Here is a 13,454-nt window from a genome sequence, read left to right on the forward strand (position 1 = left end):
TCATTCCAACAAAACTACTGAAACCTTGCACAACGGTGACAAACGATACCCATTTGCACCGGATCCGTCACCATTGAAATCAATGTTGATGCAAACAGAAACCTATGGTTTGTTTGTTTGGATTTTATTCATGGATTCCCCTGACTAAAAGCTCAGACGGAACCCATGAACGGAGTCTGGACGCAGATGTGAACAAGGCCTAACCTAAAGTACAATGTCACAAAAATCTCAATGATCTCCGAATCATTTATTTTATTTATCTAAAGTTATTACCATATAAAGTGACACATCAGATTTAGAAAATAGGCCTGTGTCCTTTGGTCCAGAAAAGGCTCTTTCCTTAAGGGGTTAAATGGGTATATCCATCTTAGACCTTATATACCATGAATATGCCATAGTCATGAATGTCTCAAAGATGCGGGTCCCAGCTCCAGAACTGTGCTCAACCGACCCCCGTCACACCGGATGAGGCAACCACCACATCAAGACGGAGAAACAATAGAGAGGTGTGCGCAGCTCACTCCATTCTGTTCTATCAGTGTAAGGGTATGTTCACACGCTTAACAAAAAAACGGCTGAAAATATGGAGCGGTTTTCAAGGGAAAACGGCTCCTGATTTTCAACCGTTTTTTAAGCAAGTAGCGTTTTTTTACGGCAGTTTATGGAGCTGTTTTTTCTATTGAGTCAATGAAAAATGGCTCCAAAAAACGGCTCAAGAAGTGACATGCACTTCTTTTTACGAGGTGTTTTTTAACGTGGCCGGTTTTAAAGATGCTGTTTTTCCTATTGAAATCAATGGGCAGATGTTTGGAGGCGTTCAGCCCCCGCATTTTAGCAGTTTTTGGGGTAGTTTATGGCCTGAAAAACGGCTGAAAATAGCCTGTGTGAACATACCCCAACAGTCAAGCAAACTAAGGCGGAACATGGGTTGGGTGACCACAGTTTTAGCGATAGGTGCTGGTACCCACATCTATCTGACATATTTATGGCATATCCTGTAAATATGCCATAAATGTTTTCGGCATAACCTTTTTACAAATTTGAGTAACAAATTTTTTTTCCCGGATGAATGACCATACAGGAGAGGATATGCTGGATGATTTTTTTTTTTTCTATATGAATGACCAGTTTTAATAAACCATAAACCATTCTTTGGATTTATTTTCTATATTTATGCTGAAGTTATTCTGAATGCTTGTAAACGTTCGATTTGTAACGAATGTTATATGCAAATGACACTAAGGCCTCATGCACAAGGTAGAGCAGTGTGCAGGAAGCCCTATTGAGGCACACACCATATCCTAGGGGAGAAACACTCTGCTCTGTAATATAGCATCTGATGGAGCATGCCACCACATATGAAAACTGTGGCATACAGTAAGGCCCCATAGAAGTCTATGGGTGCTGTAATATGGCCCTTAACACCTTGGAGACATCCTCCGTACACGTGCGGTGGATCTGCGCCATTGCAATATGGCTCAGAAGCTGAGGCTGCACCATACCTGGTGGGTGCTGGTTGTTTTATACAGCTGATGCCCGCCTGCAACGGCCAGGATCGGAGATAGGTCAAGTGACTGGACTGGTCCACTCCTGTCACAGCACGCACTGACTGCCGATGCTGCCGTGTCCTTCTCTGGTATCTGGTATAAGGCACAAGCCTCAAACTTGGGGTGTCTCTTATACGCTAAAGATCATGTACGGACAGGATAGGGACAAACTACTTCTCTAGCGTGGCCCATTACATGCTACAATCGTAGTAATAACTGCTCTCACCTAAAGAGGAATGTCTACTTTTCTGAGGGATGGAAAAAATATCCGTCTGTGAAGGAAGAGGTATTTTCTGACTGTCGCCATAAGGCCTAGTTCAAGCAGAGTTTTTTGCAGGCAGAAAATTCTGTGTGGAAAAATCTGCTCTGTTTTTATTTTATTTTTTTTGCACCACACGCATTTTTTGCTGAGATTTTTGTTGCTTTTTTTTTTTTCATTCATTTTTGCAATTCTTGCGTGTTTTTTTTAAGTGTTCAATAATGGGATGTTCTATTAGTTTAGACCTTTTATGGACACGACACGGTGATGCCAAAATTTGTTATACTTTTTTTTTAATCTTCCTTTTTATTTTTTTATTTTTTTGTACAAATTTTTTTTATTGAACATACAACATACCAAAAATAAAACAAAAAGTGGCATCGCCCACCTCTTGTATAAGTGACCAGTGTTACAGAGTATGTCATTTAGGTTTTATGACATTGTTACTTGCGATTCATACAATATTTCCAAACGTTTACATTTCCTAATTAACTTTTGCAAAATGACAAACAGTTAACCTTTCAACTTTTTGGCAGACAATGTGCAAATCGCTTCAATTTCAAGTTTATATATCTTTCCCTTCTTCTCTCTTGCCAGTGAGCTATCTTCTCTTTTCTATTTAGACTCTCAGTTCTCCCGTCCTCAGCCTCCCTAACGTCCCTTTAATTTCTTCTGTGAGATACCATTTTGTGTATTGAAATCCCGCTACTACCTCCTCAATTTCTGCATCAGATAACTGCAAAAGGAACGGCCTCCACTTTTTAAAAAACCCTGCTGTCTTTTTCTCTTTAAATGTAATTCCATCATTTCTATCTGATCGGAGGCATTTTTATTTTTTTATGACTCTATAGTCCCACTAGGGGATTTTATTATGCGATTTGTTATATCCCTCATTCAATACACTGCGATACTTATGTATTTTAGTGTATCGCCTTTATCCGTATTATGCTGCAGGTCTTCCGCAACTAAATCCGTTGTGCAAAACACGCAGTATTTACTCTACGTGTGTACTTACCCTTAGGCTGTGTTTCCACATGGCGTAAAACCTTGCAGAATTTCCGCAACTGACCTGTTTGCAGTGTAGCAGCATAGTGGATGAGATTTATAAAATCTTATGCCCACGCAGAAGTGTTGTGATGCAGTGTTGTGACTTTTGCGGCGTAATCGCAGCGATTACGCCGCAAAAAATCGCAACTCTGGGGAAAAAAAAAAAATCATACTTGCCCAGGACGCCCTTCTTCCTGCAGTCCGGCCTCCTGGGATGACTTATTTTTATCTCATGTGACAGTTGCAGCCAATCACAGGCTGCAGCGTCAAATTACCTGCAACGTCATCGGAGGGGGGGGGGGGGAGAGTATGAGCGCTTTCTTCTGCAGCAAAAATTCAGTTAGAAAAACTGCACCACAATGTGGTGTGATCTTCAGACTGAATGTACTGCGGCAGTTCCAGGTCGGACACTCTGCGTGATTTTTCCATCACCATTGATTTTAATGGTGACTGAACCGGTGCCAATGGCTTCAGTTGGTCTCCGTTGTGCAAGGGTTCCGTCGTTTTGACCGGATGAGTAATGTAGTCGACCACGCTATTCATCCTGTCAAAATGTCGGAACCCTTGCACAACGGAGACAAACTGAAGCCTTTGGCATCGGATCCGTCTCCATTGAAATCAATGCTGATGGAAACGGAAACCTACGTTTTCAGTTTCAGTCAGGGCTCCATTCCGACGGAAAGCTCCGTCGGAACGGAGCCCTGACGCAGATGTGAACATAGCCTAAGGGCCTGTTCACATCAGCGCTGGCTTTCCGTTCAGGGGTTCAGTCGACTGCGCTATTGATTCGATCAAAAACGGAAACCTGCCGGAATGGTGACAAACAGAAACCATTAGCAATGTTTCCGTCACCATTGAGATCAATGGTGATGCAAACTGAAGCTAAGGTTTACGTTTGGCTTTCCGTTGAGGGGTTGAGACGACGGAAACCTCAGACGGAACGCCTGAACGGAAAGCCAACGCTGATGTGAACAGGCCCTTACAAGGTCATTGGGGAGACTGATTCATGCGGACTCTGATCGGAGCAAACATGGCACCTGGCTGTCAAGGGAAAACTGCAGTCATGAACGTTAACCATAGTCCTTATCACTTCAGGAAATGTCAGCCTTAGGCCTCGATTTACACGAGCGTGTGCATTTTGCGCATGCAAAAAGCGCGGCATTTTGCATGCGCAAAAGGCACTTAACAGCTCCGTGTGTCAGCCCCGTATGATGTGCGGCTGCGTGATTTTCGCGCAGCCGCCATCATTATGACACTCCGTTTGGATGTTTGTAAACAGAAAAGCACGTAGTGCTTTTCTGTTTTCATTCATCCATTTCCCTGCTGTTGCGCGAATGACGCTGTTCGCACGGAAGTGCTTCCGTGTGACATGCGTGGTTTTCACGCACCCATTTACTTCAATGGGTGCGTGATGCGCGAATAGCGCACAAATATAGAACAGGGCGTGAGTTTTTTGCAACGGACTCACGTTGCACAAAATTCACGGACTGTCTGCACGGCCCCATAGACTATTATAGGTCCGTACGACACGTGTGAAAATCACGTGCGTCGCATGGACGAATAACACGCTCGTGTAAACAAGCCCTTAGTCTGGATTCACACGAGCGTGTGCGTTTTTTGCGAGCGCAAAAGGTCCATAAAAGCTCCGTGTGTCAGCAGCGTATGATGTGTGGCTGCGTGATTTTCGCGCAGCCGCCATCATTATGACGCTCTCTGTTTTTATGTTTGTAAACAGAAAAGCACGTTGTGCTTTTCGGTTTTCATTCATAGTTTTGACTGCTGTAGTGCGAATCATGCGCGTCACACGGAAGTGCGTCCGTGTGCCGTGCGCGGTTTTCACGCACCCATTGACTTCAAAGGGTGCATGATGCGTGAAAAAACGGGCAAATATAGGACATGTCGTGAGTTTTACGCAGCGGACATACTCTGCGTGAAAATCACCGACTGTCTGAACGGCCCCATAGACTAACATAGGTCCATGTGACGCGCGTGAAAAATCACGTGCGTAGCACCGACGTATTATACGTTCGTCTGAATAAGCCCTTATGTTAAATAACTTGCCCTACAGTTGGCAGCACTACATAGTCACGTGCCAACTAAGGAACAAGAAAAGGTGAACAATTTAAATTGGCAATAGTGTGCCATGTGACCAAACAAAAAGGTATGAATATTTCAAATTGTAAAAACAAAAAAAGTAACCTTTAATCAGCAATTGTATGCGATCGGATTTCACCAAATTAAGGCCTTATTTACACGAACATGTGCGTTGCAGTTCCGTGTGACATCAGTGTTTGGTGCATGACTGCGTTATTTTTGTGCGTATGCCATCCTTATGTCACGCGGTTTTGACGTTTACAAAATGAAATGAAGGAGGTGGTTTCCTTTTTCCAATCATTTCTTGAGCAACTGTTTCGCGTCTGTGTGTTGTCCGTGATTTTCACGCACCCATTGACTTCAATGGGTGCGTGATGCGCTAAAAACGCTCAAGTATAGGACGTGCAGTGAGTTTCACGCAGCGGACACACACTTCGTGAAAAACACAGAATGTCTGAATGGCCCCATTGACTTGCATAGGTCCGTGCGACGTGCGTGGTTTTCACGAGCGTATCACGGACGTGAAATACGCTCGTGTAAATAAGGCCTAAGGATGAACTAAAGTTTTCTTGTGAAAAATATTCTCTGCAATGCTGCAGGCTGGGTGCATAAAACATATTCAACACGAGCTAGAGAAATCACGTTTGTAGCTTTCGGCAGCGTATGTTTACGCTGCAGAAATACAAGGCAAGTACGCCACGTGTGACGGCACCCTTTAATGTCTGAGTACAGTGCACATGTCAAATAAGATGCTGTCATTATTACAAAATAAACTTGCACTGATCTGGCTATCTCTTGTGATGATCATCTCATGTGGTTTCTTGATCTTTGACTGAGCTTCATGATAAGGTTTGCACAGTATAGTGTGTACTAAACTGCAGCCTTGGGATCTTTTATTACTGCTGGTTTTAAATACCTTTCAAAATAAAATGTTAATTTGATGTATGATGATTTCACAAAAAATTTCACAGCGGCTCCCTAATTCATTATCGGTAAGTAATACCTACACTGCTGTGCTTGGTGTATTACCCGAAGTCATGATACATTTGTAGAGTCCTGTATATAGTATACCTGATAATCCTCGTATAACAAGATAATAATTCAGACGTTTTTAGGACTAGTACTTGTACAGAGATTTTTATCGACTGGAAGTAAAGAATAAAGGTTACTATTGAATTACAGCAAGCAGAGATTTTGAAAACTGAGGTATTAATACTAAAAGTAGATTACAGAATTCTATAACTTTTTTCATTTTTCAAAGAATAACCTTTTATTTGCTGAAACTAGAATACCCCTTTAAATTATTTGTATTGGTAAAATAGCTTAACTTTACAACAGCTACTGCTCCACGCTCATGAGATTGAATTTAGCCCTAAAGGGGTATTCCCAGAATCGCCAATTATCACCTATCCACAGGATAGGTGATAATTGTCTGTCCGCTAGGGACTCCACCTCTGGTACCCCCATTGATGCAGTGTAAAACTGACCGGCATTAGGCCTTTGGCAGCGCCTGATAGGCATACAATGAAGGTAGACCTGGGGACCTTTGTTTGGCCCCCTCCAGACATAAACCATTGGCACCTTACTGAGTATTGGTGCGCCCCAGGGAACTGTATTGTCTCTTTTTTTATTGTTTACATTGTATACATCAGATTTTCAGCATAATTCGGATTGTCAGATACAAAAATTTGTGGATGATTCCATGGTGGTGGGGTGTGTCAGGGATGGATGAGGGGTATAGGGAGATGGTTGACCGCTTTGTGGCTTGGTGTAGTTTTGGAAGGAAAAAGTAGGAAGTCTTACCGATTTTTGTTATTGCTGGTCAGGATGTTGAGCCTGCTATAAATATCTGGGTGTTTATCTAGACAACAAATTGGATTGGCACTGCCACTCGGAGAAAGTTTACAAAAAGGTGATGAGTAGATTATATTTCAAACTGAGGTCGTTTGACATATACAGCAAAATGTTAACACTGTTTTACCAATCTGTAGTAGCAAGTGCCTTTTTTTTGCGGTAATATGCTGTGGAAGTAGTGTTAGGGTATGTTCACACGGCGGGGGTCCGTAACGGCTGAAATTACGGGGATGTTTCAGCCTGAAAACATCCCCGTAATTTCAGCCGTACCGGCATGTGCAGGCGCTTGAACGCCGCGTCAATTACGGCCGTAATTAGCGCTGCTATTCATTGGAGTCAATGAATAGCGGCTCCAATTACGGCCAAAGAAGTGACAGGTCACTTCTTCTACGCGGGCGTCTATTTACGCGCCGTCATTTGACAGCGGCGCGTAAATATACGCCTCGTGTGAACAGACAAACGTCTGCCCATTGCTTTCAATGGGCAGATGTTTGTCAGCGCTATTGAGGCGCTATTGTCAGACGTAATTAGGGGCAAAAACGCCCGAATTACGTCCGTAAATAGGCCGTGTGAACATACCCTTAGGAGTGCGGATGTCAATAAACTCAACTCGCTGATTAGGAAAGCAAGCTCTGTGGTGGGATGTCCGTTGGAGTAGTTTTGAGATAAGGGATAAGAGTTCTTGAAAAGTGTATGGCGATTTTATGGAACACATCACACCCACTGCATGAACGCTTTATAAAACAGGAGTATTTTTAGTAATCGTTTAATTCAATTGAGGTGCAATAAAGATAGGTTTACGAAGTAGTTTGAGCCTATAGCGATAGTGGCCTATAATAGTTCAATAAAATCAATGAATTTTTATGAGACTGTACGTTTTTAGTGGGGATTGTGTTAGGCTTCGTTCACATCTGCGCCAGGGTCCCATTCTGACGTTCTGTCAGTGCGTCCCGTCAGAACGGGACCCTGACTGAGACCAACTGAAACCAGAGGTTTCCGTTTGCATCCCCATTGATTTCAATGTTGACAGATCTGGTGCCCATGATTTCGGAACCCTTGCACAACTGAGACAAAATAAAACCATTGGCACCGGATCCGTCACCATTGAAATCAATGGTAATGGAAACCTATGGTTTCAGTTTGTGTCCGTCAGGGCTCTTTTCTCATGGAAACCTTTGACGGAACGTGAGAATAGAGCCGGAACTGATATGTGAACGAAGCCTTTGAAGGTCTTATTTTTTATTATTTATTGAAGTGGCTAATTTGTAAATATGTATTCTGTGTATGTGTTGAGGTATTTTTGTTTATTTTTGATTCTGAATATGTCTGTGTATTGATGTTATTGTTCTGTTTGTCTGTGATAACCTAGGAGCTGTTGTGATGCTGGATTTTCCCTTGGGGGGAGTCATAAAGTTCTTATTTTATTATTTTATATTAGAACTCTGTATGATTTTCCTATTCTATAAATAAATTAATAGAAAAAATAAAGTGGACAACCCCTTTAATGCACACATTTCAAACTTAGAGAAATAAAATATATATTTAACGTTGTGTTTTAATTTGGATTTACTATTTGAATTTTACTTTTTTATGATTTTCATGCTTCTCTAGTTCTTGGAGGTAATCCGTCATGGTTTACATTTACATTTTTTTCAATGATAAAAATCGATACTTTTGGTTGGTGTGCGTAGTAAGGCCTCTTTTTGTTCTGAGACACGTCCACAGCAGACAGGTGCTAAGGTAGCATGGCTCGCTCTTTGGCCCGGCCGCTGCATGGGAGATCTGTAGGTTCCCCATAATAACAGCAGAGTCACTAGGATCTTTAAACTGTCCTATGGGTCCAGCTGCTACTTTTCAAAGGGGGTTGTCTTCTTGAAACAATACATTTTTAAAAGGAGGCACTGTGGTTAGACATTTTATGCAACAGATATACTATCCCCCCTATAGGGTTGTCAAAGATATACTATATGCACAAAAGTGTTGGGATACACTACTTTATCATATGAATTCAGGTGGTCCATTCAGTCCCATTGCCACAGGTGTATGAAACGCAGCCCCTAGTCATGCAGTCGCCTTTAGAACGACCCATTCTTTTATAAATGTTTGTAAAGAGCTCTCTGAATTCATGTGGTATTGTAATAGGATGTAACACGTCCGTTTGTGAAATTTCTTGCCTCCTAGATATTCCACAGTCAACTGTGAGTGGTATTACTGCAGAGTGGAAGTGTTTAGGAACCAAAGAGCTAAGCCATGTAGTGGTAGACCACGTAAAGTTGGCGCGGGGCACAGAGGGCTGAGGTGCATTGTACATAAAAGTCGCCAACGCTCTGCTAACTCGATAACTGTCAAGTGCTGAATCTCTTCTGGCATTAACATTAGAAAGAAAACTGTGTCAAGGAACTTTATGTAGGGGTTTCTATGACAGAGCAGCTGCATGCAAGACTTATATCACCAAGAACAATGCCAATCGTCAGATGGAGTGGTGTAAAGCATTCACCCATTGGACTCTGGAGCAGTGGAAGTGTGTTCTGTGAAGTGATGAGTCACACGTCTCTATCTGGCAGTCTGATCGAGTAGTCTGGGTTTGTTAAAAGGCCAGGAGAACGTTACCTGTCTGACTGCATTGTGCCAACCGTAAAGTTTGGTGGAGGAGGGCTAATACTATGGGGTTGGTTTTCAGGGATTGGCCTAGGCCCCTTCGTTCCAATGAAGGGAAATCTTAATGCTTCAGCATACCAAGATATTTTGGACAATTGTATGCCTCCAACTTTGTGGGAACAGTTTGGGGAAGGCCCTTTTCTGTTCCAGCATTACTGTGCCCCAGTGCACAAAGCAAGGTCCATAAAGGCATGGTTGGTTGAGTTTGGTGTAGAAGAACTTGACTGGCCCGCACAGAACCCTGAACTCAACCCCATCCAACACCTTTGAGATGAACTAGAGCGGAGACTGAGAGTCCAGCCCTCTTGCCCAACATCAGTTTCTGACCTCCCAAACGTCGTTCTGGATGGATGGATGAGCAAAAATTGCCACAAATGGACTTCCCAGACGAGTGAAAGCTGTTTTAGCTAAAAAGAGGGGACCAACTCCATGTTAATGCCTAGGGATTTATAATAGGATGTCGTGAAAGCTACTGTAGGTCTAATGTGTACGTGTTCGTGTTCCAATACTTTTGTCCATAAAGTGTATCAGAACCACTATGGTTTGATATTTTAACCAGGACATTTTGTAATTTCTTTTATAAAGTAAATGATATATAATACATAGTATAACTTTTTATTTAATACTATTCGAGACCTTAGACACTAATAATCAATACTTTATGTAGCTCACTATTGGTATAAAGCTCATTTAGTTAGGCTTCATGCACACGACCGTGCTCGTAATTACGACTCGTAATTACGAACACGGGCGGGCACGGCCGGCCGTGGGCAGCCGGCCGCTTTTGCCAGCCGTGCTGTCATTATAAAGTATAGCAGCACGGCCCGTAAAATAGAAAAATAGAACATGTTCTATTTTTTTTAACGGCACGGGCACCTTCTCGTGAGAAAACGAGAAGGTACCCGTGGCTAACACAAGTCTATGAGCCCGTTATTGCGGGTCGTAATTACGACCCGCAATAACGGGTGTTTTTACGGTCGTGTGCATGAGGCCTTAGTGTGTGTGTTTATAGCGGCTCTATACTTGAGGAAGGGGGGGACGACTACCAGAACTTTGCAGTGTGCCCTTCTCCAAAGGCGGAGATTAATGCTGAGGGGAGACTGCCTTGGCGTGAACTTTGCTCAGAAGAATGAACTTCTAAATACTTATGGAATATAAAAGATAAAGCTATGGAGTGTGTTTATTGTATAATGATGGAACTTAGACACTTCATGTAGGGGGGGGGGGAAGACCTATATGCTGTTAACTTCTGCAGTTTATCTAATCTTTTATCTATTGATGAATAGGTAAATAACACTCCTTTACCTTTATCACAAAGCTATATCCTTGGACAAATGTATAAATGTAACCTTGAGTGTGTACAATAAATGAGATGCAGCAGAAAAGATGTTTTTTTCTTGCTGGACATGTACATCGTATAGAATCATGGATACATGAGAAGCTTAATATCTAAATGATAGTTCCTTGTCTATTGAAGCCGGCCCAATAGTCCTCCGCTAGCTATACATTTCCACTGCAGCTGTCTGCATATAAACTATTTAAATGGCCACCAGAGTCCATGCCACGATTTTCAACGGCTTTGCTCTGGCCTAGTTAGGAATCCCGTATTGAGGACCCCCAACTCTGACGTGCATATGCTCTAATAGGAAAGGGGTTGTATTGAGACAACTCCTTTTTTTTTTTTTGTTTTTTTTTTTTTTTAAAAGCAAAACAAACAATTTTTTTTGCACAGTATTGAAGAGCTCTCCACCACTCTATATTTACCTGATTGGAGTCTTTGTTCCAGAGAGCTGCAGCGGACTTGACGCTTGGCCTGGCCCCTGTTCCAGGCAGTGAGTGTTGCACGCTCAAGAAAACAATTGTAATATGTTCTTCAAGAAGTTACACAGTTAGGGCATGTTCACACAGGGCGGATACGCTGCGTAAAAGGACACAGTGTATCCGGCTTGGAGCCCACTGGGAATTCCCACAAATTGTGGTGCAGTTTTTCAGGGCGTCATGTCCGTTGCGGAAAACGGCAGGTAAAAAAAAAAGGCTCTACTTAGCCATAGTTATGGCGACGCAACCCTCTGAGGTCCTGCAATATGGACTCCTGGGATGACTTTTCATCCCATGTGACCGCTGCAGCCTGTGATTGGCTGCAGCAGTCATATAGGATGAAATGTCATCCCTGGAGGCTGTGCTGGACGCAGAAGCATAGAGATCTGGGTAAATATAGTCTTCTTTCTTTTTTTCTATTTCTTTTTTTGTAGCTGAATCGCAGCTTTTCCGCTGCAAAAATCGCAAAATTTGAAAACCAAAGATTCCGCAGCATAGATTGACATGTTGTGGAGTAAAAAAACTGCACCGTGGGTCAATTTATGAATGTTTTTTTGGCATATTTTTTTATGTAGTGTGGATGAGACTTGTTCAAATCTCATCCCCTATGCTGCTACTGTATTATGCTGCGGATTTTCCTCAACAAAATACATTATGTAAAATCTGCAGTATTTACGCTACGTGTGGACATACCCTTAAAACATTTCTCAGTACTGTGTGACTTTGGTGCAACAGACTTCTAACCACCTTATTGTTTTTTGTTTTGTTTTTCTAGGTAAAGTCTCCACATATTCAATACAGGACACAATCCAGACTCCTATGGCTCAGGAAGTTAGTACAGTGGATGACTGAATTTCAGAAATGGCTCACTACATTTACTTGATGTATTTTGCACAAACGTATTGAAATGCATTTCCAAGCCCTGATTAATTGCCACTGTTTTTTTTTTTTTCTTTTTATAGTTTTCTTGTGTATTCTTTTTTTGTTTTTTTTTATTATCAAGTAGAAAGTATATTGTCAAACTGCGTTACATCAAAGCTGTACTGCATCACAGTTACGGCTGTAAATTTATAACTACAACCTGTGTCCTTGACCATAAAGACAGGAGAAAGAGAAGCAATAAAAAAATAAATATTTTACAGTTGTGTGTGTGTGGATATTATTAAATGCAGTGAAGCATTTTATCATCTTTTTTACTTCAATATCTTCTACAGACATACAGTTTAGGGCATCAGTCCCAAAGTTGAAGTAGTGGGTACAACAACTCCCACAATTGCCAATCTGGGGGCTAGAGAAAAAATAAGCTTAAACACTCTAAGGTTATGTTCACACTGGGAGGATTAGCGGCGGATTTTCCTCCAATTGATTTCATTGCAGGAAAATCTGCAGCATATTTACATTAGAAGGAAAGTGGATGAGATTTAACCCTTTCAGGACCGAGCTCATTTTGGCCTTCAGGACCAGCCCCATTTTTTTTTAAATCTATCTGCTTGTAAAACACAAAATAGTTACTATTTCACATATTCCATATGTCTACTTTATATTTGCATAGTTTTTGGAAGTTTCTTTTATTTTTCTGGGACGTTACAAGGCTTAGAACTTTAGCAGCAATTTCTCACATTTTCAAGAAAATTTCAAAAGGCTATTTTTCAAGGACCAGTTCAGTTCTAATGTGGCTTTGAGGGTCTTATATACTAGATAGACCCCCATAAAGCACCCCATTTTAAAAACTGCACCCCTCAAAGTATTTAACTGCTTTCAGAAAGTTTCTTAGCCCGTTAGGCGTTTCACAGGAATTAAAGCAAAGTAGAGGGGAAATTTACAAATTTCATTTTTTTTTCCCGAAATTAATTAGTCTTTTTTTTTTTTTTTCTAGAAATATTCGACATGGGGTCCTAGTGCTCTAATGGACTGAAACACAGGCCTCAGAAGCAAAAGAGCACCTAGAGGATTTTGGGCCTCCTTTTTTTTTTAGAATATATTTTAGGCACCATGTCTGGTTTGAAGAGGTCGTGTGGTGCCAAAACAGTGAAAACTCTCAGTGACACTGTTTTGGAAACTACACACCTTGAGGAATTTATCTAGGGGTATAGTTAACATCTTGACCCCATAGCTCTTTTGCTATATTTATTGGAGTTAGTCTGTGAAAATGAAAATCTACTTTTTTTTTTTTTCCC

At 41.7% G+C, this 13,454-nt stretch overlaps 1 protein-coding gene across 1 annotated transcript in view; it reads left to right on the top strand.

Annotated features, from left to right (window-relative positions):
* MFSD12 (major facilitator superfamily domain containing 12) overlaps positions 1–12,416 on the top strand; it is an 85,747-nt gene extending 73,331 nt beyond the window's left edge. Inside the window, exon 10 of the mRNA XM_075849968.1 lies at positions 12,053–12,416. Within this exon, the coding sequence (XP_075706083.1) occupies positions 12,053–12,129 (77 nt within the window). The 3' untranslated portion in view covers positions 12,130–12,416. The remainder of the gene's footprint in view (positions 1–12,052) is intronic.
* The last annotated feature ends 1,038 nt before the right edge of the window (positions 12,417–13,454 follow it).

The sequence above is a fragment of the Rhinoderma darwinii genome, chromosome 1 (genome assembly GCF_050947455.1).
Source record: "Rhinoderma darwinii isolate aRhiDar2 chromosome 1, aRhiDar2.hap1, whole genome shotgun sequence".
NCBI classification, from domain to species: domain Eukaryota; kingdom Metazoa; phylum Chordata; class Amphibia; order Anura; family Rhinodermatidae; genus Rhinoderma; species Rhinoderma darwinii.